We start from the raw sequence: 27,795 nt of genomic DNA on the forward strand, positions 1-27,795 counted from the left end.
TAATAAACCTTTTTATTCTAATTTTTGCTGGCTCTACAGGGAATATCAAGGTCACGGCTACCAGATTTTTAGATCAACATAATGTGTCAGTATATCATCACTTTTAAAATAAAGGAATTTGCGGATATGATATAAACTTCAGTGTCACTACATTTACAATCCATATGATAAACAATAATGGCCCATAGCTCGTACATGTACAATATGAATGTTAGAAGGTCCACCACACTTTCTTGCTCCATCCTTGCTACAGCTAAGAGAGAGAATAGGCATACAATGTGTTACCCTTGCAATATGAGAAGCAAAGTACAGAGCCACAACGGTATTTCAAGTAGGCACAAGAGAGAGAATATATTGCATTACTTCTATAAGGAATATAATGGTTCCAATGAATTGGTATCCAGGTTTGACTACTTCCATAAGAAACTTATTTCCTGTAGTGTGTAGACACTTGAAGAAACATGTTTCATGTAATCTAGACACTTGAAGAAGGCAACTGTATATGAAGCTCTGCAATTCCCTCATTGGTCCTGACATATTGGATCCTTCGCCATGCATCCTGGGTTCAGGGGCTCATTCTTTCCCTTGCTTCAGTTGCTTGTTACCTGGCATACAACGTGTCATCTCATTCCAAAAATTACTGAAGGACTAATAGACATGGTCTGCATGAATTTATCCATTGCTTGCATCTGTATGTACATACTGACATGGAGTAACTCCTCTCTCAGTGAATTTCAGAAAAGGGTCATTTGGCGATGACTCATGTGAGCTGTGTTCAAGCCAGTTGACCAATGCTGCAGCTAAAGCATGTTCGGAGAAAGTAACCATGCTGAGATATAGGTTAGAAACAAAATAGAAGCCAATTTTTAAGATAAAACATGATAAACATGGTATTAGCACAACTGGAGCAAAGATCACAACATGGAAAAATGATCATCATTATAGATAAAAAATAGGATGGGTGAATAAAATAATTATTTCTCCTCAATTTGACATAGCAGAGCACGAGTACACCCAAATAGATACATAATTGGCCTGCTTTCCATACTACCTAGATAATTAGAATTGCTTGAAGGCAAAGTCTGTAAGAAAGGAATATGTAGAAATTAGAAAACCAACATAAAGTAATCTGACATTGTTCTAACCTTACAAATTGAGGTGCATTAGTAAGAAAAGTGAAACTTCTTACCCTGTTGCTTGCACAAGTAGCAGGCTTTCCTAGGTTTGAATCACTCCAAGAAATCAATGGGTAAATTGCGGCAGCTGCTCTATTTTGTTAATTGTGCGGAAGTACGAAGTGGTTAAGACATCGACATAGGGACGGATTCCATCACAAATTCGACAACCAACAACGACAGGAGCACATCTCTGAAGAAAGCCCAAATCCACAATGTGATCTCTACTCTCTGATAGCCGGTGGAGAAAGTAGACGGAGAGCGCCATCACCAGCACATACATGGGGTTCATCACGAGCACTGGCGGAGCTCTGTCCAGGCTACAGAGGCGACGACGTGGGGTTCATCTCCGTCGCGCACATTCAGGCGTCCACCGACGGGCTGCATGCCCTGTCGAGCCGGCCCTAGTGCTCCATCAAGGCTATTAGTGCAGTAGCGCAGGTTGTTGCGCACACCGGCTCAAGCTTCATGCCCCTGTATCGCTTCTCGGCGTAGTATACTCGCCGCCTACTCACTGGCCCCGTTTGCACCCTGCACACACACCAGCCACCAATTAACATATATGCACAGCCACCAATTAACACACACACACACACACACACACAAGAAGCTACGCACCGCATACTCTACACAACCAGGACAACATCTTCTACACACTCTGAATTGATTACATAACATCACAGAAAACAATTGTTTGGTCAAATTTCAATATATTATGGAAAGCATGCTGAAAGAAACTTTGATAGTTGAAAATGCTTAATTATGTTTCCTATGGGCATCGGTTAAAATGTCAAGAGTAGGGTTAAGAATACCATGAATATATAGCCTTCTTGCCATAACGTATCATCAATCTAGTCAGTTGTCCTTTTTTGTATGGGCGCATGATCCATTGCTTTGAGATCCATATGTCTATTCTACCAATAGAAGACTATGCATATTAGTGAAAATGATATCGAGACATTTGGAAGGTTCGTTTAGTTGTAAAATTATTGTACAACATACCTTTGATTATTCTTAAAGACTGAATGAAGTTAATGTGAGATCCGAAGTGTCTTCGGAATTGGCGAGTGGGGAAGATCAAGATCAATTAACATCAGATGGTGGCTGAAGATTGAGAGAGAATATGAATTGCCTTAGCAGTCATCTTGGGCAGTTGGCATGGATGCTGGTCCCTGACTGATGACGCTCTGCTTGTTTGTTTGTTCCCGCAGATCCTCTAAATGACCGGCAGGGTGCCGCCGATGAATAGCTCATCTGTGAGGCCCTCCAGAAACGATAAATAAGCCGTGTTCACGGGAGTTTTTTACTATGCTGCTGGTACAAACGCCGCGAAATACCATCAGAAGCACACCATACCACCAATTAGATGGCTGCAATGGTATACCAATTTCGTTAACAAACTATGAATTAATTCTAAAAACCTATTCTGATTAGGTATCAAAATGCAAGCATGCGTATATATAAACACCTTTAGATAGACCTCAAGGATTACAACTGTAAGGTCCAACAACAATCGGAAAAAACTGAAATTCTGCTGCCACAAGGCCCACAACCGCGGGAAGAAATTCTAGATCAAGACTGCTCTATTCCTCCACACAGGCTGGGGGCCAAGGTGCGGGTTGTGATCTCGAGCAACCAGAACTGGGCGGTAGATGCAGGCATGAAGTTTGAAACCTAAGGTTAATCTGACAGCTCCCCGTTGTGTACTTCGTGGACACCTGATCGACCAGTCGTGGGTACTGAGGTGTACGCAGTGGTGGCAGTATGCGTGTAGTGAAGCTATAGGGGAATCTGTTCATGCATGAGTCAAACTGAAACCTGATGCCTATGCTTTATGATATAATGCACAAAAGATTAGTAACTGGAATCTTAATTTATTTCTATAGTATTAAGTGGGCAATTATGCCCCATGCCCCCATCTATAAACTATAGGACTGCCCCAATGACAGTGCGACCGTGTGCTGAGAGTAGACATTCACAGGAGCTCTGGAAGGTGCTTATTAGCAGATGGCTGGTAGGCATTGCATGCTATGGTTTCTCTTTTCTTAATATAATTACATGAAAAAAGCTATTGGCTACAGAGCATAGAGTGTGATCTCTGATGTGTTCATGTTCTCACTTTCTCACCAAATCTGAACCTAAACATTATATTAGTTTGCACTTCAAACATCTTCCGTTTAGTAATTCTATTCATGCCTGATCAAGATTGTAGAAACACATACATGTGATTAATCAATGTCAAAAAAATACATGTGATTAAGGATGGGAAAAGACAAACCTGAGGGTTGAAGTAAGATGGAGTTGCATGAATTCTCCATCTTCACGATTGCTAGTTTGACTCTTGTCAGAATATTAGAAATCCCTATCCGCAAAATCAAAACACATATGAAAGCCTTGCGGTATCCATCCTTCCCTTACTAAAATTTGGCTGCAATCAGAAACATTTAATCATTGACAACTGCGGAGATGGGGTAGGGGTCAAGTCAACAGATCTTGGCGGTGGCGGTGCTTGTCAATCATCTATGCAACAGGGGAGACATACCATGCGTAAAGTTGGAGAGGCGCGCTGTCGAGGAGGCTGGGCACGGTCGTCAGCGGGGCTGCGGGATGGACGTCGACGAGCAGCTCGTCCGTGCTCCCCGCATGGCCGACGAGCAGCTGCGGCTAGGTGTCGCGGGACATGCGGCGGATTCTGCCGATCTCGTCCAGATTTGGTGACCACGGATCGAGGACGGGTACCACAAGGTGGAGGAACGGCAACGGCGGAGGGATGGGGGTGCGGCGGCAGAAGAAACCCTCGTGCGTGCGGCGGCAGAAGAAACCCTCGTGCGGGGCAGCAATTTCAGCGACGGGCGAGTCAGGGCTGCGTACGAACCGTTTTTTTCACTTATGTTTGGGCTACGGTGGACCGCGGGTTGATTTCTAAAACCACAGGGACGCGGCCCGAAGGAAGTACTCGCTTCAGGTCGAGGCCCAGCCGGTTGAGCCTGCTGGTGACCACGAAAATCCACGGACGAAACGGTTTCCGAAATAGTACCACCTCGCATATATGTTTTAAATTCAAACTGAAAGCGTAAATTCATGGAAAGAAGCATATTGTGACGGTGAACCTGACAAAGTCAATCCGTGCTTTATTATTAGGGAAGTCAATCCGTGCTTTATTATTAAGGAGAGATTAGGTAAAGATAAAGAGTATAGATAGACGCTAATCATCTTCTAAGCCCAGACTCTGCACTCGTCCTGACAAAAAAAATCAAAAAAATACTAGAAAAATTCAAAAAAATCCAAATATTTTTTGCATGGTAGATAATTTGATGCAAGATGTCCGCTCCAATTTTCAAATTATTTGAACATCTGAGCAGCTCTCAGCAAAAAAGAAACAAATTCAGGGTCTATAAAAAAATTATTGCTCATGCACTGTTCTGACTTGATTTGTCTTTTCTGCCGAGAGCTGCTCAGTTGTCCAAATGATTTGAAATTTGGAGTGGACCTCACGCATTAACTTTTCTACCATGCAAAAAGAATTTGGATTTTTTTGAAATTTTCTTAATTTTTTATGATTTATTTTCTGGCCGAATGCAGATGTGACTGGGCACCGAGTCGCTGCACTCATAGACAGATAGATAGATATAGATATAAATATACGGCGCTTGTACGTTGTCATCTTTTTTGTTCTTTTTAGACCAAGAATAAGGGAAGTGCAGATAGATAGATAGATAGATAGATAGATAGATATAAATTTACTGATAAGGAAATTTTAGATAGTCTTTTTCAGATCGGCCCGTTAAAAGCGCCGGGAAGAGATGGGTTCCCTGCCCGGTTTTTTCAAAGGAACTGGGCTGTTTTACAGAATGGTATCATTCATGCTGTTAAAGAATTCTTCCGGATAGGTTTCATGCCAGATGGGGTAAACGAGACAGTTATTGTCCTGATTCTGAAGGTTAATGATCCACAACATTTAACAGATTTTAGACCAATAAGCCTATGCAATGTTGTTTACAAAATTGTGGCAAAGTGTCTGGTCAATAGGCTCAGGCCAATTTTGGATGAGATTATCTCCCCTGCTCAGAGTGCATTCGTGCCTGGAAGGCTTATAACAGATAATGCACAGTTAGCCTTTGAGTGCATGCATTTCATCCAGCAGGAGAAGAGACCTCATAATAGTTTTTGTGCATATAAACTGGACTTGTCAAAAGCATATGACCATGTGGATTGGGAATTCTTGAGGCAGACGATGGAAAAGTTGGGCTTCGCTCACCAATGGGTACAATGGATAATGACATGTGTTACCTCGGTGAGATACTCCGTTAAATTTAATGGAGCTCTCTTGGATTCGTTTACACCGTCGCGTGGGCTTCGGCAAGGTGATCCCCTTTCCCCGTTCTTATTCTTATTTGTGGCTGATGGTTTCTCGGCGCTTCTCAAAGATGGTGCAAACACGGGTGCGTTTGAGCCTGTTAAGATATGTCGTGGAGCCCCTGGTGTATCCCACCTCATGTTCGCAGATGACACCCTTATGTTTTTTAAAGCAAATTCTGAGCAAGCAAATTTTGTCAAGGGAGTAATTTCAAGGTATGCCAATGCGACTGGTCAGCTCATAAACCCCCAGAAATGTTCTATACAATTTGGAGAGAGCTGCCCTAGTAATGTCCAGCAAGAGATCAGACAAGTTTTGGAAGTGGTACAGGAGGAGTTTGAAGCAAAATATCTTGGTCTACCCACGCCGGACGGCAGAATGCATAAGGGGAAAATTCCAAAACTTGCAAGAGCGACTAACTCGGTGTATTTTGATTTGGGGTGACACTATCTCTCAGGCCGGGAAGGAAACATTCATCAAGTCGGTTGCACAAGCTATCTCGACGTATATTATGGGTGTGTTTAAACTACCGATGTCTGTTTGTGATGACCTTTCAAGATTGGTACGAAACTTCTGGTGGGGGTCGAAAAAGGGCAAACGGAAGGTACACTGGATGTCATGGGATAAGATCCTCGAGCCAAAGTGCAAAGGTGGAATGGGCTTCAGGGACTTTCGTCTTTTTAATGAGGCCTTGTTAGCAAGGCAAGCTTGGCGACTAATCACTAGGCCGGACTCGTTATGTGCCCTGTGAAAGCCGGGTATTATCCTAATGGTGTGTTGGAAGATGCTGTTTTTTCAGGTAACGCCTCGTCGACATGGCATGCTATCCATTATGGCCTCGAGCTCCTAAAAAAGGGGTTGATCTGGCGTGTCGGCAACGGGGAGCAAATACGCAAATGGAGGGACCCGTGGCTGCCTCGACCTATTTCTTACAGACCGGTGTCGCCACGGGGCACTTGCCGCCTGCGACGTGTGGCGGAGTTACTGGATGACAATGGAAGGTGGAATGGGGAGCTCTTGCGGCGCCACTTCCTCCCCATGGACGTTGCCACTATCATGAAGATCAAGCCTTCCACACGCGGCCTCGATGACGTGCTTGGTTGGGCGCCAGACCCCAAGGGCGTCTTTTCGGCACGGAGCATCCACCACCTCGCCCTTGATGAGACAAACCGCACATTGTCGTGCGCCACGAGCAGGGCACCGGACGGCACACGTGCTGTCTGGGAAGGATTGCGGGGGTGCCCTGCCCCCCTAAGGTACGCGTGTTCGCATGGCATCTTGTCACAAACTCTCTTGCTACTTTGGAAAATAAAGCAAAGAGGAAGATTGAGAAATCTGACATATGTATGATCTGCGGGGTCGAACGCGAGGATACTTTCCACGCGTTTTGCAGATGCCCGATGGCTCAGGGACTTTGGCTAGCGATGAGTGAGCACTGGAGGATGCCCAAGCTTGAAGAGGTCAAGAACACGGGGCCCGAGTGGCTACTGCAGCTACCCAACCAGTGCAACGAGGATGAACGTCTCCCTATACTGATGACTCTCTGGAGGATATGGCATGTCCATAATGAGCTGACTCACCACAAGCCGGTGACCCCCATCGCAGTGTCCCGTCGTTTCCTGAACAGTTATATTGTCTCGCTGTTGTGCCTCAAGCAAAACCCTGAAGCAAACCTAGAGAAGGGGAAGATGTTGGTCACACAGGACAGCCGAAGCCACGCATGCAGACCTACACCGGCGAGTGGAGCAAAACCGAGCATGCGCTGGACACGGCCTCCATTAGGCTGGAACAAGCTGAGCACGGACGGTGCGTTCAAGGAGGAGGACGGCACAGGAGGTGCAGGGATGATTCTGCGGAACCACGAAGGAAAATACCACCTTTGCATTGTGTCGTTTCCTCCATACGTGCTCCAGCGCTCTCGAATCGGAAATGGCGGCATGTGCGGAGGGCATAGCACTTGCGCTGGAATGGAGCACTGATCCATTCATCTTAGAATCAGATTGTTCGGTGACTATTGACATGCTCAGCGAGGACAAGCTCAATAGATCGCCGGTGGCCACGGTGGTGCAGGAGGCAAAGCATCTCCTGAAGTGTGGGCGTGAGTACTCATTGACACATGTGGGTAGGGGACAGAACAAGGTAGCTCACGCACTTGCCCAAATGGGTAGAGTATCTACTCGTACTGCCGTCTGGATCCGCCATGAACCAGATGAGATTAGCAATCTCTGTCAAGAGGATTGTAATGAACCACCATGATTGAATGAAATTCTCTATTTACGCAAAAAAAAAACGGAAGTGCAGGCCGTTACTCTTGTTCCTCCTGGGCAGAGCAGGTCGAATCGTGGTGCCACCCAAACTGGAAACCTCCGCATGCAGTGTTCCAGAAGTTTGCCACGATCCGTGTCATGGTAATACAGGCCAATAGCAGGGCGCGATATATGCAAATTGATCCGTGTCATAGTAATACAGGCCAATAGCAGGGCGCGATATGTGCACACCGATCCGTGTCACCACCGATCTGAGCCGTCCAATTAATTCAATCAGCAACGCCAGTGCCAATCAATCTAAGAGTCGCACGAATTACGGCATCTGATCTAAGTCAGTTCGTTCGTATGCCTGTTAGGACCACCCCAGCCCCCCTCCCTATAAATACCCTGCCCTCTCGCTACTTTCTACTACTCCAGAGCAGGGTTCCATCAGCCTGAGAATTCACAAGTCGTGCGACGTAGCAACCGTTAGAGAGAGAGGTAAACAATTTCAACTCTTCTAGTTCTGGTAGCCGTAGCTGTAGTCTGGCCTTGCTGTTTCTTCCGCTGGTATTTCTTATTTGGTTTCATTGTCTTGGTCTGGTCTCAACATGCATATGCATACTTTAGCAGATGCTGCACATATGTTTTGTAGCTAACAATCGTTGATATGATCCGACCGAACTACATATGAAGCAAAATGAATGAATGTACATTCTAAAACACGTCTACATACATATGTATGTAGTCCATATTCTTATATTTAGAAACAGAGCGAGTATGAACTACCGGTTTACTATGTGTCCTTCCGCTGTGTTCTTTGTGATTTTTATTCTTATTTGAGAATTGTGTTCTTTGTGATATTGGTTGATGGGTGTGTCCTTGGGCCGATGAGCAACAATGGAGAAAGGAAGTGACGACTGAGACAAATAATTTACGTTTGAAGCTATACTGATTTCGTGAAACTAGAAGCCTAAAATCCCAACATGATGATAGTGTTATCAACAAAAATCTACCACATATTTGTAAGTCCAAGTCTTAATGTTTGGCTTAGGGGAGTGAGCGGTTACACTTGATGTCCTGAAGGATAAGTCACTAAGTTATAGTCTAACTTGTTTGTTGAAAAGGTTACTTTTATGCATGATTTGCTATATTGTTTGCAGGATGGCTCGAACCAAGTGTACAGCTCGTAACTCCACTGGAGGGAAGGCTCCTACCAAGAACCTTAGGGCTTTCTATGTAATATTTCTCAGTCCTTATCTTTGCTATTTACATTACTACATATAATACCGCGCTACTATATGATCCAAACCACTCTGTATGTTAGAGTTGTTACTATAATTTATTTGACAATAAATCAAAATTATTTGTTTTGCGACGAGAGGCTGCCGCTCGTAAAACAGCTCCAGCAATTGGAGGAGTCAAGAAGCCCCGCAGATATCGCCCTGGAACTGTTGCTCTTCGGTATGTGCAACATATATAATTCCAGAATATGTGTATTACTATTAGTGTGCCTTGTGAGGTTCTTGTCATTCATACAAGTGCTCTTGTAGTGAAATTCGCAAGTATCAGAAGGGCACCGAGTTGCTCATAAAGAAGCTACCTTTTCAAAGGCTCGTCAGGGAGATTGCTCAAGTTTTCAAGGTACAATCTGTTTGGATTATATGCACTCCATTCGGCTCACTTGAGATACATTTAAATCCAGCTCAATCCTTTCCTGGACTGTTCATGACAGATTAGGGTGTATAAATTATTGTTCAATTGAAATAAGAAACTAAGTAGTTATGCTTACAATGCTTTCCTTTGGCCACATCTACAGATTGATCTGCGCTTCCAAAGCCATGCGGTGCTTGCTTTGCAGGAGGCAGCGGAAGCATACCTTGTGGGACTATTTGAGGACACCAATCTATGTGCCGTTCATGCACTAGTACGAAAAGGGGCTTTTACCCCGGTTTGTAAGGGTCTTTTGTCCCGGTTTTCGAACCGGGACTAAAGGGTCGTTATTAAAGCCCTAACCCTTTAGTCCCGGTTCTTACACGAACCGGGACAGAAGGTCCTCCACGTGGCCGCTGCTGCCAGCCCAGGCAGGGGGGCCTTTGGTCCCGGTTGGTGCCACCAACCGGGACCAATAGGCAGGGCCTTTTGTCCCGGTTGGTGCCACCAACCGAGACCAATAGGCATCCACGCGTCAGCAGCTGGCAGGAGCTGAGATTTTTGTTTTTTTTTGAAAGGGGGTGGTTGAGGGGTTTTGGCGGGTTAATTTAGGTGTTTCATATATTGTGTTAGCTAGCTAATAGAGAGAAGTGTCCTCTCTTATCTCCGTGCGTGGTCGACGCTACGTACTATATACGTGTGAAGAGGACTAGACACGCTAGCTAGTAATCAAATGAAGGAAACAGAAGATCGTCATGAACATATGCATACAGAGAGAAGTGATATCGACCACCTCTCCTTCTCCGAGAGATTGGTCGAACAACAAGTTCTCGTATATCTATCCGACACTACCGGCTACATATATACATAATTATCTCTTACAATACAATCTCCTAATTAAATTGTAGGAACACAGGGTCCACATAGTATTCTCCGTTTTCAGCGATCACGTGGTCAAGGAAGAATGCCGCCAATTCCTCTTGAATTCCTCGCATACGATCTGGTGCTAGGAGTTCATCCCGCTTCCGAAACATCTAATTTGAAGAAGGGGGTCAATACATATATATATATATGAATAAATGAAACTCAACACAAATGATGGTAATAAAATAAAATTGTGAATATTATTGCTCACGCACTTCATATTGTTCTTCAGTGTAGCCCCGCTCACAGGTCGTGTAGCGGATGGACTCGCAAACGTAGTATCCACAGTAATTATTCCCGGATTCCTGCCACAACCACTTTACAAGAAATAGAGGTCAATCAAACTGATAAGCAAGCATGCTAAATGGTATTGATGAAACTAGCGCTTGAATCACTAGGAGATGCGCGGAACATGCTACTATAGTACTTACTTTCGGGTGTTTAAATTGCAGCTTCTTCGGCAGTCCCGGAGCTTTTGTGGTGAATTTTCTCCAAACCCTGCCAGACAAAGAAAACAATTACTTGATATCAGGAAATGAACAAAGTTGCTGATATGGTGGATAATGATCGATTTAACTTACTTCTCGAGCATTTGAGTCATGTTCGCATAGTCCTGTGGATATTTTTGTCTCGAGTCTAAGACGGTTACTACTCCCTGCTCAAGCTTAATCTCTAGGAGAATATAGTGAAAGATGCGCATGCATGCATAAGTCATCAATTACATTACCATAACCTGGACTAATAAGGGAAACCGAATATGCACAAGACAGTAACACTCACTTGAAGTTGTAAGGAAAGAGTATTATATCTTTGTTTTGATTTAATACCAACGATTGTAGCAAGTTGGCCTCGGCTTCTTTGGGATGTTTTTCAACCGTATATGCATCTATGAGATTTGTGTTAATGAACCCAATATCACCGATTTGTCTTTTCTTCAATTCGGCGATCTTCAATCTGCATAATATAGTGAGGATAATTATAAATACATGCAATGAAAGAGTTGACCTATATAGAGAGACTTAATGACAGAAGTAGTACTACTTACAGACAGTAGCAAGTGATCGTTATTTTATCGAGGGCCTTTTGATTGTAAAACTGGAAGAAATTATCAAATGGAACATTCAGCAGTTCAATTCCAACGAGGTCATGCTCCGGTTTAACTCTCAGCGTCAAAGTATCCATCCCATCAGACTCTTTGCAGGTTTTCATGTACCAATCATGTAATCTTCGCATCATCGTTGTTAGAGATCTTTCATCTTTGACGAGAGGCTTCCCGTAATGGTATTTGTGTTCGTCCACCTCCATGGTTTCATATTGTACATCGTCGGGCAGGTAATCTCCAAGATTGCTATAACCGGCCACCATCCTTGGATCATTAGCGACGATGTCTTTTGACACCTTGAGCGGGGGGCACGATTGGTTCGCTTGTTTGCTGAGCTGAGCAATTTTTTTCCCAGCTCGTCGTTCTTTTAACCTCTTATCACTGACAGTACTTCCCGACCGCTCCGCTTCGGCATATGTCTTTGCAAGAATGCGCTCATAGTTGCCTCTCGGCGGAGACTTTGGTGGTTTTGTCAGGGCAGCCAGAGTGCACTTTGCTTTCACCGGATCTACCTTCTCCTCCGGAGGTGGATGTTTCTTTGCTTTCACCCCTTCAAAGAAGTTTGTCACTTCGGCTCGCACGATCTCCCTGGTTTCCTCCTCGGTCCTCTCGTATGGTAACTTCTCTGGAGTCTTCAGAGAAGGACCGAATCTGTATTGCCTCCCGCCTCTAGCAGCTGTACTGCTAGACGCCGGCAGAGCAGACGGAGCGGCTGCGGCTGTCTTCTTTCCTTGCTTACGAGGCGGAGGAGAAGGACTACGACGCGCCGGAGCAGCCGCAGCGGCGGCGGGTCTCTTCCGCCCTTGCTGACGAGGCGGAGAAGGAGGAGGCTGGCTGCTCTGGTGCGCCGGCGCGGGCGGAGAAGGAGGCGGAGTGCCGCCACGCGCCGGAGAAGGAGGCTGAGTGCCCTGATCACTCGCCGGAGGAGGAGGCGGAGTGCCCTTACTCGCCGGAGCCGTCCAGTTCGGAAGCTTGATGAGCTCCGTCCGCCATAGGCATGGAGTCTTCAGAGCAGAACCCAGCCGAGTCTCCCCTTCACCGGTAGGGTGGTCAAGCTGGAGCTCCTCAAATCCCTCCATTATTTCATCCACCATCACCCTAGCATATCCTTCTGGAATCGGCCGGCAGTGGTAGGTTGCGCCGAGTTCAGGAGGTAAACCAGAGCCAACAGCCGCCTTGACTTTGAAGTTCTGCCATTCCGCCATAAGGTGGCAATGTTGAGACTCCGTGATAGCATCCACAGGGTAGGTAGCAGGAGCCGCATGCTCCAGCTGAAGCAGCTCGATGGAAGCCACGCTGCTTCTCCGCTGAGATGGCGGTGTAGCTTCGGGGGCAGTTTCGGCATGTCGATTGCCGTCTCGTTCCTCTAGCGCTTGAACCCTTTCGTGCAGCTTCTGAATTTGGATCTGCTCCATTTTTTTCCTCCTCTCCTGTCTTTTGTAACCGCCCGCGTACGGAAAACCAGCCTTCCACAGAACGGAGCCTGGCGTGCCTCGTGTCCATCCAGGGTGCTCAGGATTCCCGAGGGCCATTGTGAGCTCGTCGTTCTCTCTGTCTGGAACGAACGTCCCTTCCTGCGGTGCATCGATATATTGCTGAATCTTCTTGACTGGTATTCTCAAAAGCTCATTCGTCCAAACGCACCTCCCTGATACAGGGTCCAAGGTTCCGCCAGCCCCGAAGAACCAAGTCCGGCAACGGTCTGTCCAGTAGATTGTCTGTGGTTCGATCCCTTTTTCAAGCAGATCATTCTCAGCTTGGCCCATTTAGGTCGGGCTTTGAGGTAGCCACCTGACCCCGTGCGATGGTGAAGCTTCTTCTTCGCAGCATTCTTCTTGTTTGTCGCTGACATCTTCTTACTCTTTTCCGATGTCTTGTGGGCCACAAATGCGGGCCAGTGATCTCTGATCTTCTCATACCGGCCGATGAATTCTGGTGTCTCTTCTTTGTCGACAAACGTTTTCAGCTCATTCTTCCACCTCCTGAATAGGTCTACCATCTTCTTAAGAGCATGAGACTTGATTAATTGCTTTTTAACTGGCTTCTCCGGATCCTCCTCTGGCGGTAGGGTGAAATTTGACTTCAGCTCAGTCCAAAGATCATCTTTCTGCATATCATTGACATAAGACACCTCAGGGTCTTCCTTCTTAGGCTTATACCATTGGTGGATGCTGATCGGGATCTTGTCCCTAACTAGAACCCCGCACTGAGCAGCAAATGCATCCTTTGTCCGGATGGGTTCAATCGGTTGGCCGTCGCGCGCGATTGCTGTGATCTCAAACCTTTCATCCGAGCGCAACTTTCTCTTCGGGCCTCGTCTCTTTACCGCAGTTGTGCTCGATCCGGAGGGCTAGAAAAAAGAAGAAAGACGAGTGTTAATTAATATGTGTACATACCAAAACAACGAATGCATCAATTAGCTAGTCAGCACAGGCTTAAGTAATATATTTCCCTGGTCGGACTCTGTTCGGTCACCGGAGCCGTCACCACGGGCTCCTTCTTGCACCAGCATTGGTCACCGGAGCCATCATAATCATGTCTTTCCTCCTCCACTCTTCGATCACCGTAGCCTGCTTCTTCACCCTGTTCTTCCAGACCATCATTGTCGTTAAGATACGACAAGATATCACCTTCGGCTAAGATTATGTCCCCCAACACCTCTTCTGCTTGCTCGTCTCGTCCGTGCTCCATTGTTTCTACAAATATTACAACATGGCAATTATTACACAAACATGACAGCAGGTGGATATATTAGTGCAAACGTAGACCTAGCTTATTCCGGGTTTGGGGTGGCCTCGGCAACGCTTCAAGGGTAGGGGCGCGGCGGGAGGGGGTAGGAGACCGACATCGTTTTTTTCTAGGGTTTGGGTGTCCTCGAGAGTTTTGGTCGAGCGAGAGGGCCGGGGGGTGCTCCTGTGGTATAAGTTATCACGGTCGAGAGGGGGTATAAATATCGACCGTCCATCATGTCGAAGTTATCTGGGAGGGAGTTATATATATCGACAACGACGACATACATACATGGGAAAATAATGTTACCGGGGAGGGGGTATATCGACCCCCCCCCACGTGTTGAAGTTATCGGGAGGGGGTTATATCGACAACGACGACATACGTACATGGGAAAATAATATTATTAGGGAGGGGGTATATCGACCCCCCCTCGTGTTGAAGTTATCGGGAGAGGGGTATATCGACGACGACAGACCCGATAAAACATAAGAAAACGAAGAAGAAATAAAAAGAGGAGAAGAAGAAAAGGAATAGAGGAGAAGATCGAAGAAAAAAAAGAAGAAAAAAAAAGAGGAGAAGAAGAAAGGAATAGAAGAGAAGAAGAAAAAATAGAATTTTTTCTATTTTTTCTTCTTCTCTTCTATTCCTTTCTTCTTCTCCTCTTCTTTTTCTTCTCTTTTCCTCTTCTTATTTATTTCTCCTCTTCTTCCTCTCCTCTTCTTCTCCTTTCTTCCTCTTCTTATTTTCCTTTTTCCTCTCATTCATAAAAAAATGTTCAAATAGAAAATTTCGAAAAATAGTAAAGGTTTTGCCTAATGCATTGTTCATATGAATATACAAACATTTGCATATTCTACAATAATTAATATCACCAAAAAAATCTATGAACAGAAAAAAATCCTAAATTTTCTAAAAATCTATCTTTTGCATATATACATGAACATATATATACACAGAGAACATATATACATACATATACTCATACATGAACATATCATCATATACATACATTTTTCTTTCATATGAACATACATACATACATTTTCTTTGCATATGACCATACATACATTTTGCATATGACCATTCATACATTTTCTTTGCATATGCTTTGCATATAAACATACATACATATGAACATACATACATACATACATACATATAAACATAACATACATACAAAAAAATTCTAAAAATCTGCCTAAAAAAATTATATGAAAAAAAAGCATACATCATCCATCCATCCATATAATGAACATATACATCATCCATCCATCCATATAATCAACATATGCATATGAAAAAAAATATGAAAAAATTATATGAAGAGGATCGAGGGGACAGGGAGGAAAGGGGGTCGCCGGAGCCGGACCGAACGGGGAGGAGGGGCGGCGTCGAGGCAGGGGCGGCAGTGGGGGCGGGCGCCGGCGACGACGACAATGGTGGGGGCGGGCCGGGGCGCAGGGGCGCGGCCGTGCGTGCTCGGGGACGGGGCAGGGGCACGGGGCGGCGGCCGGCGTGGGCTCGGGCGCGGGGCAGGGGCACGGGGAGACGGGGATGGCGGTCGGCGGCGGCGACGGCGACGAGGAGCGCGCGAGCGATTTGGGCAGCCTGGCGGCGGGGGCAACTGGCGAGGGAGATGTGAAATTTTCACAAGTCCTGGTTATATAGCAAGGGCATTGGTCCCGGTTCGTGGCACCAACCGGGACCAATGCCACCCTTTAGTCTCGGTTGGTGCCACCAACCGGGACCAAAGGCCATTTTCAGCAGCGCAAAGGGCGGGAACCGGCGGCCTTTGGTCCCGGTTTGTGGCACCAACCGGGACTAAAGGGGGGGGGCATTGGTCCCGGTTGGTGCCACGAACCGGTACCAATGCACCCCTTTAGTCCCGGTTGGTGGCACCAACCGGGACAAAAGGCCTCTTGCTGCCCGCATCGCGGCCAAAAGTTTAGTCCCACCTCGCTAGCCGAGGGGCGCCCGTACCAGTTTAAAAGCCTCGGCGCGGCTGCTGTCTCGAACTCCTCTAGAAGGCTTCTGGGCCTAACTTTGGCGCGCTGCCCGTTGAGCCCTCTAGCCCTTCTGGGCCTGTATTTGCAAACCCGAGGGTTGGAGGGCCCAGCGGGCAGCGCCCCAACAAATTTTTTTCCTGTATTTAGTTTTTTTGTTTTCTTTTTTGCTTTATTTATTTTGTTTTGTTTCTACTTACAACAAAAAACTTATTTATTTTATTTTATTTTGTTTCTAATTACTTATTTATTTTACTTTATGATAATTCTTTTTGCTATTAAAGTTTCTATCAAAAAAAGTTCTTTATGAAAATTCTTTTTGCTGTATTTAGTTTTTTTGTTTTCTTTTTTGCTTTATTTATTTTGTTTTGTTTGTACTTACAACAAAAAAACTTATTTATTTTATTTTATTTTGTTTCTAATTACTTATTTATTTTACTTTATGATAATTCTTTTTGCTATTAAAGTTTCTATCAAAAAAAGTTCTTTATGAAAATTCTTTTTGCTTTTAATGATTCTGAACAGAAAATACTTCGATAATTTTGGTTGCATCAATTTTATATGATTTTAGTTTCAATAATACTAGAGGTTTCTTATAATGTTTTGAACAGAAAATACTTTGTTAATTTTACTTTCATAAATTTTATTAAAGTTTATTTTATTTTGTCGTAACACAAGAAGTCCGGAGTTGTAATAAGTTATTAAAAATAAAAAAGAGGCGCAATGCTCGTTGATTTGCTTCAAGCCTTTCGAAATAGTGTAGACTGCACTGCACATAGCTCCATGCAGTCTACCTTATTCCTCAAGGCTTGAAGCTAAGCAACGTGAAGGTGAGCATTGCACCTCTTCTTCATCGTCTCTGCACTCAGGGCTTATAAACCGCTCCTAGTGCCTCTCAGCTAGCGAGGTGGCACTAAAAAACTGCTTAGTAAGAAACTCTAGTACCGGTTCGTGCCACGAACCGGTACTAAAGGTGCTCGTGGGGCCACAGCCTCATCAGTACCGGTTCGTGGCACCAACCGGGACCAAAGGGTGGAATTGGTCCCGGTTCGTGCCACCAACCGGGACCAATGGCCTTGCACAGTGGCATGGAGGTGGGAGTTTAGTCCCACCTCGCTAGCTGAGAGAGAGCCACACCTGTTTATAAGGTGCGGTGCGCCTGAGCTGTCGAGCTCCTCTCTAAAGCAGGCTTACGGGCCTAACCTCTCTGTACATGCCTGTGGGCCTACTGGGCCTTCTGCGGTCCTGAATCCTGGCCCATGGATGGGTTTCTAATCGTATTCAGGCCGTGGTGGCCCAGTAGGTGGCATAATTTTTAATTTTTGGCCTGTTATTTTTCATGCATTTACTAATTATTTTGAGCTATAAGACCCTAAAATTGAAAAGCATTTCAAATGAACTCTGAAAAGGTTGAAAGTTGGCATGGTACCATCATTTCATCCACATAGCATGTGCAAGAAAGTTGAGAGGGTTACGGCAAAAACTGGATGCACTTCGTGTACAAAACGGACAATGGTATCATACTCGTCTGTTACAAAGTTGGCATGGTATCATCATAATAGTTGCGGGAGAAAGTCTTCACTTTTTCTTCGCTTGTGTCATTTGCTTATTGCGCCGTAACCATGGATAATCTTCATCGTTTATCAGGATGCTTGGGTCAGCCTTGACTTTGAAGGGAGGAATTTCATGAAACTTTTCATAATCTTCAGACATGTCAGTCTTGCCCTCCACTCCCACAATGTCCCTTTTTCCTGAAAGAACTATGTGGCGCTTTGGCTCATCGTATGATGTATTCGCTTCCTTATCTTTTATTTTTCTCGGTCTGGTAGACATGTCCTTCACATAGATAACCTGTGCCACATCATTGGCTAGGACGAACGGTTCGTCGGTGTACCCAAGATTGTTCAGATCCACTGTTGTCATTCCGTACTGTGGGTCTACCTGTACCCCGCCTCCTGACAGATTGACCCATTTGCACTTAAACAAAGGGACCTTAAAATCATGTCCGTAGTCAAGTTCCCATATGTCCATTATGTAACCATAATATGTGTCCTTTGCCCTCTCGGTTGCTGCATCAAAGCGGACACCGCTGTTTTGGTTGGTGCTCTTTTGATCTTGGGCGATCGTGTAAAATGTATTCCCATTTATCTCGTATCCTTTGTAAATCAATACAGTTGAAGATGGTCCCCTGGACAACGAGTACAACTCATCACAAACAGTGGTGTCACCTCTGAGACGTGTTTCCAACCAACTGCTGAAAGTCCTGATGTGTTCACATGTAATCCAGTCGTCACACTGCTCCGGGTGTTTGGAGCGCAGACTGTTCTTGTGTTCATCGACATACGGGGTCACCAAGGTAGAGTTCTGTAGAACTGTGTAGTGTGCTTGAGACCAAGAATATCCGTCCCTGCATATTATTGAGTCCCCTCCAGGCGTGCCTTTTCCAGTCAGTCTCCCCTCATACCGCGATTTAGGGAGACCTATCTTCTTAAGGCCAGGAATGAAGTCAACACAAAACCCAATGACATCCTCTGTTTGATGGCCCATGGAGATGCTTCCTTCTGGCCTAGCGCGGTAACGGACATATTTCTTTAGGACTCCATGAACCTCTCAAAGGGGAACATATTGTGTAGAAATACGGGCCCCAGAATGACAATCTCGTCGACTAGATGAACTAGGACGTGCGTCATGATATTGAAGAAGGATGGTGGGAACACCAGCTCGAAACTGACAAGACATTGCGCCACATCACTCCTTAGCCTTGGTATGATTTCTGGATCGATCACCTTCTGAGAGATTGCATTGAGGAATGCACATAGCTTCACAATGGCTAATCGGACGTTTTCCGGTAGAAGCCCCCTCAATGCAACCGGAAGCAGTTGCGTCATAATCACGTGGCAGTCATGAGACTTTAGGTTCTGGAACTTTTTCTCTGGCATATTTATTATTCCCTTTATATTCGACGAGAAGCCAGTCGGGACCTTCATACTGAGAGGCATTCAAAGAAGATTTATTTCTCTTCTTTCGTAAGAGCGTAGCTGGCAGGACCTTCATACTGCTTCGGAGGCATGCCGTCTTTTTCGTGCAAACGTTGCAGGTCCTCCCGTGCCTCAGGTGTATCTTTTGTCTTCCCATACACGCCCAAGAAGCCTAGCAGGTTCACGCAAAGGTTCTTCGTCACGTGCATCACGTCGATTGAAGGGCGGACCTCTAGCTCTTTCCAGTAGGGTGGGTCCCAAAATATAGATTTCTTCTTCCACATGGGTGCGTGTCCCTCAGCGTCATTCGGAACAGCTAGTCCGCCGGGACCCTTTCCAAAGATTACGTGTAAATCATTGACCATAGCAAGAACGTGATCACCGGTACGCATGGCGGGCTTCTTCCGGTGATCTGCCTCGCCTTTGAAATGCTTGCCTTTCTTTCGACATTGATGGTTGGTCGGAAGAAATCGACGATGGCCCAGGTACACATTCTTCCTGCATTTGTCCAGGTATATACTTTCAGTGTCATCTAAACAGTGCGTGCATGCGTGGTATCCCTTGTTTGTCTGTCCTGAAAGGTTACTGAGAGCGGGCCAATCGTTGATGGTTACAAACAGCAACGCGTGCAGGTTAAATTCCTCCTGTTTGTGCTCATCCCACGTACTTACACTGTTCCCATTCCACAGCTGTAAAAGTTCTTCAACTAATGGCCTTAGGTACACATCAATGTCGTTGCCGGGTTGTTAGGGCCTTGGATGAGAACTGGCATCATAATGAACTTCCGCTTCATGCACATCCAAGGAGGAAGGTTATACATACATAGAGTCACGGGCCAGGTGATGTGATTGCTGCTCTGCTCCCCGAAAGGATTAATGCCATCCGCGCTTAAACCAAACCATACGTTCCTTGGGTCAGCTGCAAACTCAGCCCAGTACTTTCTCTCGATTTTTCTCCACTGCGACCCGTCAGCGGGTGCTCTCAACTTCCCGTCTTTCTTACGGTCCTCACTGTGCCATCGCATCAACTTGGCATGCTCTTCGTTTCTGAACAGACGTTTCAACCGTGGTATTATAGGAGCATACCACATCACCTTCGCAGGAACCCTCTTCCTGGGGGCTCGCCGTCAACATCACCAGGGTCATCTTGTCTGATCTTATACCGCAATGCACCGCATACCGGGCATGCGTTCAGATCCTTGTACGCACCGTGGTAGAGGATGCAGTCATTAGGGCATGCATGTATCTTCTGCACCTCCAATCCTAGAGGGCATACGACCTTCTTTGCTGCGTATGTACTGTCGGGCAATTCGTTATCCTTTGGAAGCTTCTTCTTCAATATTTTCAATAGCTTCTCAAATCCTTTGTCAGGCACAGCATTCTCTGCCTTCCACTGCAGCAATTCCAGTACGGTACCGAGCTTTGTGTTGCCATCTTCGCAATTGGGGTACAACCCTTTTTTGTGATCCTTTAACATGCGATCGAACTTCAGCTTCTCCTTTTGACTTTCGCATTGCGTCCTTGCATCGACAATGACCCGGCGGAGATCATCATCATCAGGTACTGGTTCCTCTTAATCTTCAGCAGCTTCCCCCCTTGCAGCATCATTGGGCACATCGTCTGGTTCCTCTTGATCTTCAGTAGCTTCCCCCGTTGCAGCATCACCGTATTCAGGGGGCACATAGTTGTCATCGTCCTCTTCTTCTTCGCCGTCTTCCATCATAACCCCCATTTCTCCGTGCCTCGTCCAAACATTATAGTGTGGCATGAAACCCTTGTAAAGCAGGTGGGTGTGAAGGATTTTCTGGTCAGAGTAAGACTTCGTATTCACATATAGGGCATGGACAACACATAAAACCATTCTGCTTGTTTGCCTCAGCCACTTCGAGAAAATCATGCACGCCCTTAATGTACTCGGAGATGTGTCTGTCACCGTACATCCATTGCCGGTTCATCTGCGTGCATTATATATAATTAAGTGTGTCAAAAACCATTACAGAACATCATGAATAGATAATTAAGTGACCAAATTAATAGAAGTTCATCATCACATTAAAACCAAAGTACATACATAGTTCTCATCTAACAACATATATATAGCTCTCCAGAGCATCTAATTAATTAAACCATACATTGAAACTATGTAAAACATTTCAATGCGAAAACAAATGCGATCATAATCGCAACCAAGGTAACAATTGATCCAACGGCATAATGATACCAAGCCTCGGTATGAATGGCATATTTTCTAATCTTTCTAATCTTCAAGCGCATTGCATCCATCTTGATCTTGTGATCATCGACGACATCCGCAACATGCAACTCCAATATCATCTTCTCCTCCTCAATTTTTTTTATTTTTTCCTTCAAGTAATTGTTTTCTTCTTCAACTAAATTTAACCTCTCGACAATAGGGTCGGTTAGAATTTCCGGTTCAACCACCTCCTAGATAAATAAAATCTATGTCACGTTGGTCGGTATATTTTTCATAAACAATAAATGAACCAAATAGTTATAAAAAGATAATATATACCACATCCGAATCATAGACAGGACGAGGGCCGACGGGGGCGGATACCAAAACCATCGCACTATGTAATAAGAAGGAATAATAAAAGTAACAAAATTAGACAAGTAACTATCTAAAGTAAGAATTTTTTTTCCTTTCAGAAAGAAGATAAGAACAAGAGGCTCACCACGGTGGTGCTGGCGACGAGATCGGCGCGGGCGATCGACGGCGGTGAAGACGGGGACGGGACGTGATGGACCGCTAAACCTAGACAAATCTCGGGGAAAATGGAGCTCGGAGGTCGAGTTTCGAGAGGAGAAAGATTAACTAGTGTGCCTCAGACATTTCATCGAACACCTCATGTGCATAGGAGGTGAGCTAGAGCACCCAAATGCCCTCCCCTCGCCGGCCAGAAAAAACAGAGCACTGTGGAGTGCTCTGCTGTGGCGATGGAGTATATATAGGGAACTCTTTGGTCCCGGTTCGTGGCACCAACCGGGACTAAAGGCCTTTGGTCCCGGTTGGTGCCACGAACCGGGACCAATGCCCCCTTTAGTCCCGGTTGGTGGCACCAACCGGGACCAAAGGCCTTGTGCTGCCCCGCGTCAAAAGTTTAGTCCCACCTCGCTAGTTGAGAGAGCTCGAGAGTGGTTTATAAGCACTGCTGCGCCCACCCTCTCGAGCTCCTCTCAACTGCAGGCTTTCGGGCCTAACCGTTCTCTTTGCCTGTGGGGCCTACTGGGCCTTCTGCGGGCCTGAATCCTGGCCCATGGATGGGTTTCAAGTCGTATTCAGGCCGTGGTGGCCCAGTAGGTGGCATAATTTTTTTCTCTGTTTTTTGTTTTCTCTTTTGCTTTATTTGTTTTGTTTTGTTTCTACTTACAACAAAAAACATATTTTATTTTTATTATTTTATTTTTATTTATTTTACTGCTGCTATTTTTATTTAATTTATTAAGGTTTATTTATTTTAGTTACTATAGTTTACTTTATTTTATTTTATTAAGGTTTATTTATTTTTATTTATTTTATTAAGGTTTATTTATTTATTTACTATAAAAAATGAACATAGATGCGCCTATAGAGAAAATTCAACCTAAATTCATAATAAATTTCTATGAAATTCAAAGAAATTTACTGTGAATTTAGGTCAAATTCCCTGTATAAGGGCATCTATTTTCACTTTGAGAGGAGCTCAACAAGGCAGAGAGGGACGGGCTTATAAACTGGTGTGAGCGCCCTTAGGTTGGCGAGGTGGGACTAAACACTGGCCGCAACTAGGACCAGCTCTTTAGTCCCGGTTTGTGGTATGAACCAGGACTAAAGGGTGGTGGGCCAGGAGCGTGGCCCATTGGTCCCGGTTTGTCCCACCAACAGGGACGAAAGGGTCCGGACGAACCGGGACCAATGCCCCCACGAGGCCCGGCAGGCCCCTGGCCGCACGAACCAGGACCAATGCTCACATTAGTCCCGGTTCGTGACTGAACCGGGGCTAATGTGAATATTGCCCTGTGACCACAGCCCAGTTTTCTACTAGTGATGCGAAGCGCGTGACCATTATGTCCAAAGATGTTCATCTGGCTAGGAGGATCCGTGGCGAGAGGATGTAATTCGCTTAGACAGACGAATCAACAAACATGCATGCTGCTTTCTATATGAGTTCTAGGTCTACGACGGATGGTGGACAACAACTTTGATATGCCATGGAAGTTAGGTTATTATTACTAGTATTATGTATTTAGGTAGATTATATAGTAGCCTATGCATTGTCTGGTGCCAAAACCTTATAAATTTGAAGTGTGTTCCGCTGAACTGTATATAAAATTGCAAATTATATATGGTGATGCATATTATTCCTACAACAACACATATACACAGATTTCCTTTTTACAATATTACTTTGCTATGATTGAATGATATATGTTTGATTACCATCCTGGACAAGATCAACCTTTGCATAATGCATGCATACCTGGACCATTCTGGTCGCAAGTGTCAGTTTGTTTGGTTGGAGCCATGTTGTTCCATCAACACTTGTGTCCCTTCAATGTTTTCACCCCGCTGTTATAAATAAAGCCACGACTGCGATACTACCACAACCGAAAATGAAGGTCCATAAAGTAACAAAAAGAGTTCAAAAAAGAGGAACAAGGTGCATGCTAGTGCCAATAACTCAACAAGCCCACAAAATAACAATAAGATCTCGAGGCGGACAAGTGATAATTAGTAGACGCACCGCCATCTCCTTGTAATTCTTGGTCAACTCCTCGATGGCGGTCCTATCCAACGGCTTATTGAGGTTATGCCAAGGCCACTCTGGTCCTTCGGCATGCAAATGTCCTTCCATTTTACCATACGACACTTCTTCTTATCTGCATCCCCTTGCCAGGAAAATCTGGATTGGTACTTGTCAATGTTTGTCTGCGCTCTATGAAGAAATAGATACAAGCCCATGGCAAACATCAGAAGGCTGGACAATGAGTAATGAATTGCTAGCCTTAGAGACAAATATTGCCTGAAGGTTGGCTAATGAGTAATGATTTGCTAGCCTTAGAGACCAATCTTCCCTGACACGGGTCTACCTGGTGTTGCACCCTTTCAACAAAATGGACTAAGATCCTTCATGTTGATTCTCCAATCACAACAGGCTTAATAAGATATCAAAAACGATCTAAGTGGGTAGTTGAGAAGGTTGGCAATGTTCCATGTTCAAAATAAAGGAGTTACAAGTGCAGGAGAGCTAGGAGCTCCTGCGACGCGCGTCACGGTGGAAAACATATCGCCGCCATCGAGAACCCCATCCTCTTTTCCCATCCCTCACCACCGCCAGAGGGCGTAGCCGGGCGAAGCCTGACCGGAGCTGGCGGCGACGGGGCGGTTCTTCCTCCTCACATGGCAACGGGTGGCGCGACCAGGCGGAAGCGTTGCATGAATGAGGGGCGCGCTGGATGGGCTCTGGGTGGCGACGGCTGGTCATGGTGCTCGTGCGAGAGGCTTGTTGCGACGGTCATGCCTGGGGTGTCACCAGCGGCTAGAGTTGGGCTCACCTAGATCTGGCGCCTGGTGTACCGCGGGTGGCACGGGCTGACAATGGCCAGGTTGGCTCGGCTCACGCAGGAGGTTGGCTGGCGGTGGTTCTGGTCATCGCCCCACCTCCTGCTCAAATCTATGGATGATCGTGGTCGATGCTGGTCAAGGGGGTTGGATGTCGTGTGCTTGGTCTTCTTCGGTTAAAGGATCCGGCAGCTCGGCGTCGACAAGCAGCGTGAGGGGGGAGGGTGGCGGCAGCTTGGCGTGACTGTCGGTTGGCGTGTGAGTCGCTGTGACGTAGTGATGCTGGTGGCTTGGCGCGTCTGCGGGGTGCGTCCGGCGCATGGTGGCAACATGGATCCCACTCGGATCTGGCATAGTGGCGTCGTTCGGGTTCCTCCGGGAGATGCCCGGGCGGCCTGCTCCACTCGGAAGGCGGTGACCCGTGGTTCCGGCTCGTAGTGGTGGCCTAGCATGGTCTTACTGGTTGGGTGGGGTGGCACGGATCTGGTAGAAGATGGTCGATATCGTTCATCGGGCGTAGGCACGGGAGCCGACCTAGCGTGCAAGCTGTCACGTTTGTTCTCTCCTTCCTACTGCTCGTTGGTGGCGGTCATCTGTGTCGGGATCCCGTGACATTGCGGTGCCATCAGTCAGATCGGCGACAATGTCTATGGGTGTGGCGTCGTGCGAGGTCGCCTGGGCCTGGGCTGAGGCTTGCTCGGCCGCGGACGTCGGCAGCAACCTGGTTGTACCCCTCCCCATAGGTTCACTGGGACTGGCTGAGGACTCAGTGCGTACGCTTCCTACAGTGGAGGGTTAACCAAGGTTTGGCCTGGAGGAGGTGCCTTTCGGTCTACCTTCCATGGTTGGTGTGTTGTGAGGCAGAGAGTTGGCGGTGGCTCAAGACATGGGTGTCAAGGCGACGACCCCGGATGGCGTCTACATGATTGGCTCTCCGGCGGGCATCATGGCAGCGGCGGTAGCGGCGGTAGCTATGCTTCTTGGTAGTGTGGGCAGCGAGGGGTGTAGTGGGGGTTGCTCGGGCTCGCCTTCTGCTGTGGCAGTGGCGACGCTCAAATCTAGGACCCGAAGACTTGTTTTCGTCGCGACTATCCTGGGTACCTCGTGGTGACACGGGTGAGCTGTCGAGCGAAAGCTTCGCACTTTGGTGCCGACGACGGTGCCGCTTGCAGGTGACGCTATCTTCTTGAAGACATTGATGTGGTTCTTGTTCTTCCCTTCGTATCAGAGTTCCGAGTGAAGACCATTGTCTGTCTTGGACTCGACAGCGGCGGCACCTAGTGTCGTTTCTCCCCCCGAGGGTGTTGTCGTGGACCTTAGGTGTTCTTGGATGTGTCGTGGTGTTGCATTCATGGTGTTAGCTTTCGGTGGACGTAGTCGTGGTCGTTTGTTGTCCAGTTATGCCCAAATTTGGTTTGTAACAAGAGCTCCTTCATGCCGGGCTTAAGACATGCCGGGCGACGAACGTTTGTTTTTTACAGGCACGAGAATCTTGTTGGCTTCAGTTGCTCGTCAGATTTAACTGGAAGTTGCATTGAAACGACACCTATCTATTCATTGTGCCCTCGGGAGTGGAAACGATGACTGTTTCAGCTCTCGAGGAGACGGACGGCGCAACCTTCCTAAACTTTTGCAGTTACGTTCACATACGAGACGCATGGGTTCCCGTACTGAAAGAGTCATTCCCTATAGCAGAGTATATATAGCGGGTGTGCATTGCGTATAAATGGAGCGTCTTCCTCGTCTCCAATTTCCCTCATTGCCAAGTGATCGAGAACGCCACGATCATGCCCTTCACCGGCGTGTCTGTCATCACCGATGGAAGAGCGCCACGATCTTCCTCGCCAACCGCAAGCAGCAACACCTCCAGCGGCTACCACCTGCTCATAGTCGAGGGGTACTCGCGCACCAAGAGCAGCACACACACGGGAGAGTGCATCAGGTCTTGCCCTTTCATGGTTGGCGGCTACCTTTGGTGCATCCAGTACTACCCCAATGGCGCCAAGTCGGAGAACGCAGATTTTATATCTCTTTATCTTGGTCTTCTTAACAATGACGATGCTGCACTTGCAAGCCCATTGAAGTTGCAGTTCGAGATTAGTTTCGTCGATCAGATTTACAATCAAGAATCCACGCAGATTCGCGCTGGCCAAGTATATGAATTGCCTAGAAGCAATCTATGTGCGGCCTATCACCAGTTAATCAGAGGGACACCTTGGAAAGATCAAAGTACCTTAAGGATGACAGTTTCACCCTCCGTTGTGACATCGTGGTCATTGGCGATGCTAACAGCAGGGACACTGCCACCACTTCTCCGTCCATCAAGGTGCCTTCTTCGGACATGCAACAGCATTTCAGCGATCTTCTTCTGGCCGAGGAGGGAACGGACGTGACGTTCAAGGTCGGCGGCGAGACGATCGCCGCACACCGTTGTGTGCTGGCGGCCCGATCTGCCGTCTTCAAGGCAGAGCTCTTTGGCACCATGAAAGAAGGCATGATGACTACAAGCGTCATACAGGTTGACGACATGGACGCGCAAGTTTTCAGGGCGATGCTTGGGTTCATTTACAGTGACTCGCCGTCGGAGATAGAGGAGGAAGAAGATGCAGATGTGATGTGGCAGCACCTGCTCATCGCTGCTGACAGGTATGATCTCCGGCGACTAAGGCTGATGTGTGAAAAGAAGCTGTCCGAGTACGTCGACGTGACCACGGCCACGACCATCTTGACGCTAGCTGAGCAGCACAACTGTCGCGGGTTGAAGGAGACGTGCTTGGAGTTTCTCAACTCTCCTGCAAACCTGCAAAAAGTCATGGCGTCCGGTGGTTTGGATAGTCTTGCTGCATGCTGCCCCTCTGTTCTGAAAGATCTCATTGCCAAGCTTGCCAAGCTTAATTAATTAAGCAATAAAAGTATAGTAATATGGTAGTACTTGTCGCTATATATCAGACATGCCGCCAAGAAGTAGTATTTGATCCTTGAGAGATCAGATGCGGGAACTTTTTATATTTTCGTCATATAGTATTTGATCCTGTTGAGATAACAAATGTGGAATTATATAT

The 27,795-nt window shown here is 46.4% G+C and overlaps 1 protein-coding gene and 1 long non-coding RNA gene across 3 annotated transcripts; one reads left to right on the forward strand and one right to left on the reverse strand.

The window, feature by feature from the left end:
* Positions 1-127: 127 nt before the first annotated feature.
* LOC109739509 (uncharacterized) lies at positions 128-4,034 on the reverse strand. 2 transcript variants are annotated; one of them, XR_012204278.1, is made up of 6 exons: positions 3,718-4,034; positions 3,454-3,603; positions 2,178-2,545; positions 1,988-2,089; positions 1,190-1,706; positions 128-605 (listed from the first exon to the last, which is right to left on the reverse strand). It is a non-coding gene; the product is annotated as an uncharacterized lncRNA (long non-coding RNA). The 2 variants fall into 2 exon arrangements; XR_012204279.1 differs by lacking the exon at positions 128-605 and adding an exon at positions 913-1,082 and having other exon boundaries at positions 3,718-4,025.
* A 22,486-nt stretch (positions 4,035-26,520) lies between these two features.
* Positions 26,521-27,632, forward strand: LOC109769701 (BTB/POZ and MATH domain-containing protein 2-like). Its single transcript, XM_073495896.1, has 2 exons — positions 26,521-26,773; positions 26,932-27,632. The coding sequence occupies exons 1-2, from the start codon at positions 26,521-26,523 to the stop codon at positions 27,630-27,632; spliced, it is 954 nt and encodes a 317-aa protein (XP_073351997.1).
* The last annotated feature ends 163 nt before the right edge of the window (positions 27,633-27,795 follow it).

The sequence above is a fragment of the Aegilops tauschii genome, chromosome 3, assembly GCF_002575655.3.
Source record: "Aegilops tauschii subsp. strangulata cultivar AL8/78 chromosome 3, Aet v6.0, whole genome shotgun sequence".
NCBI classification, from domain to species: domain Eukaryota; kingdom Viridiplantae; phylum Streptophyta; class Magnoliopsida; order Poales; family Poaceae; genus Aegilops; species Aegilops tauschii.

Coding starts and splice junctions, on each gene's coding strand:
- LOC109769701 (XM_073495896.1), top strand. CDS start 26,521: ATGCCCTTCACCGGCGTGTCTGTCATCACCGATGGAAGAGCGCCACGA. Junction 26,774..26,931: donor TTTTATATCTCTTTATCTTG/GTCTTCTTAACA, acceptor GCCTATCACCAG/TTAATCAGAGGGACACCTTG.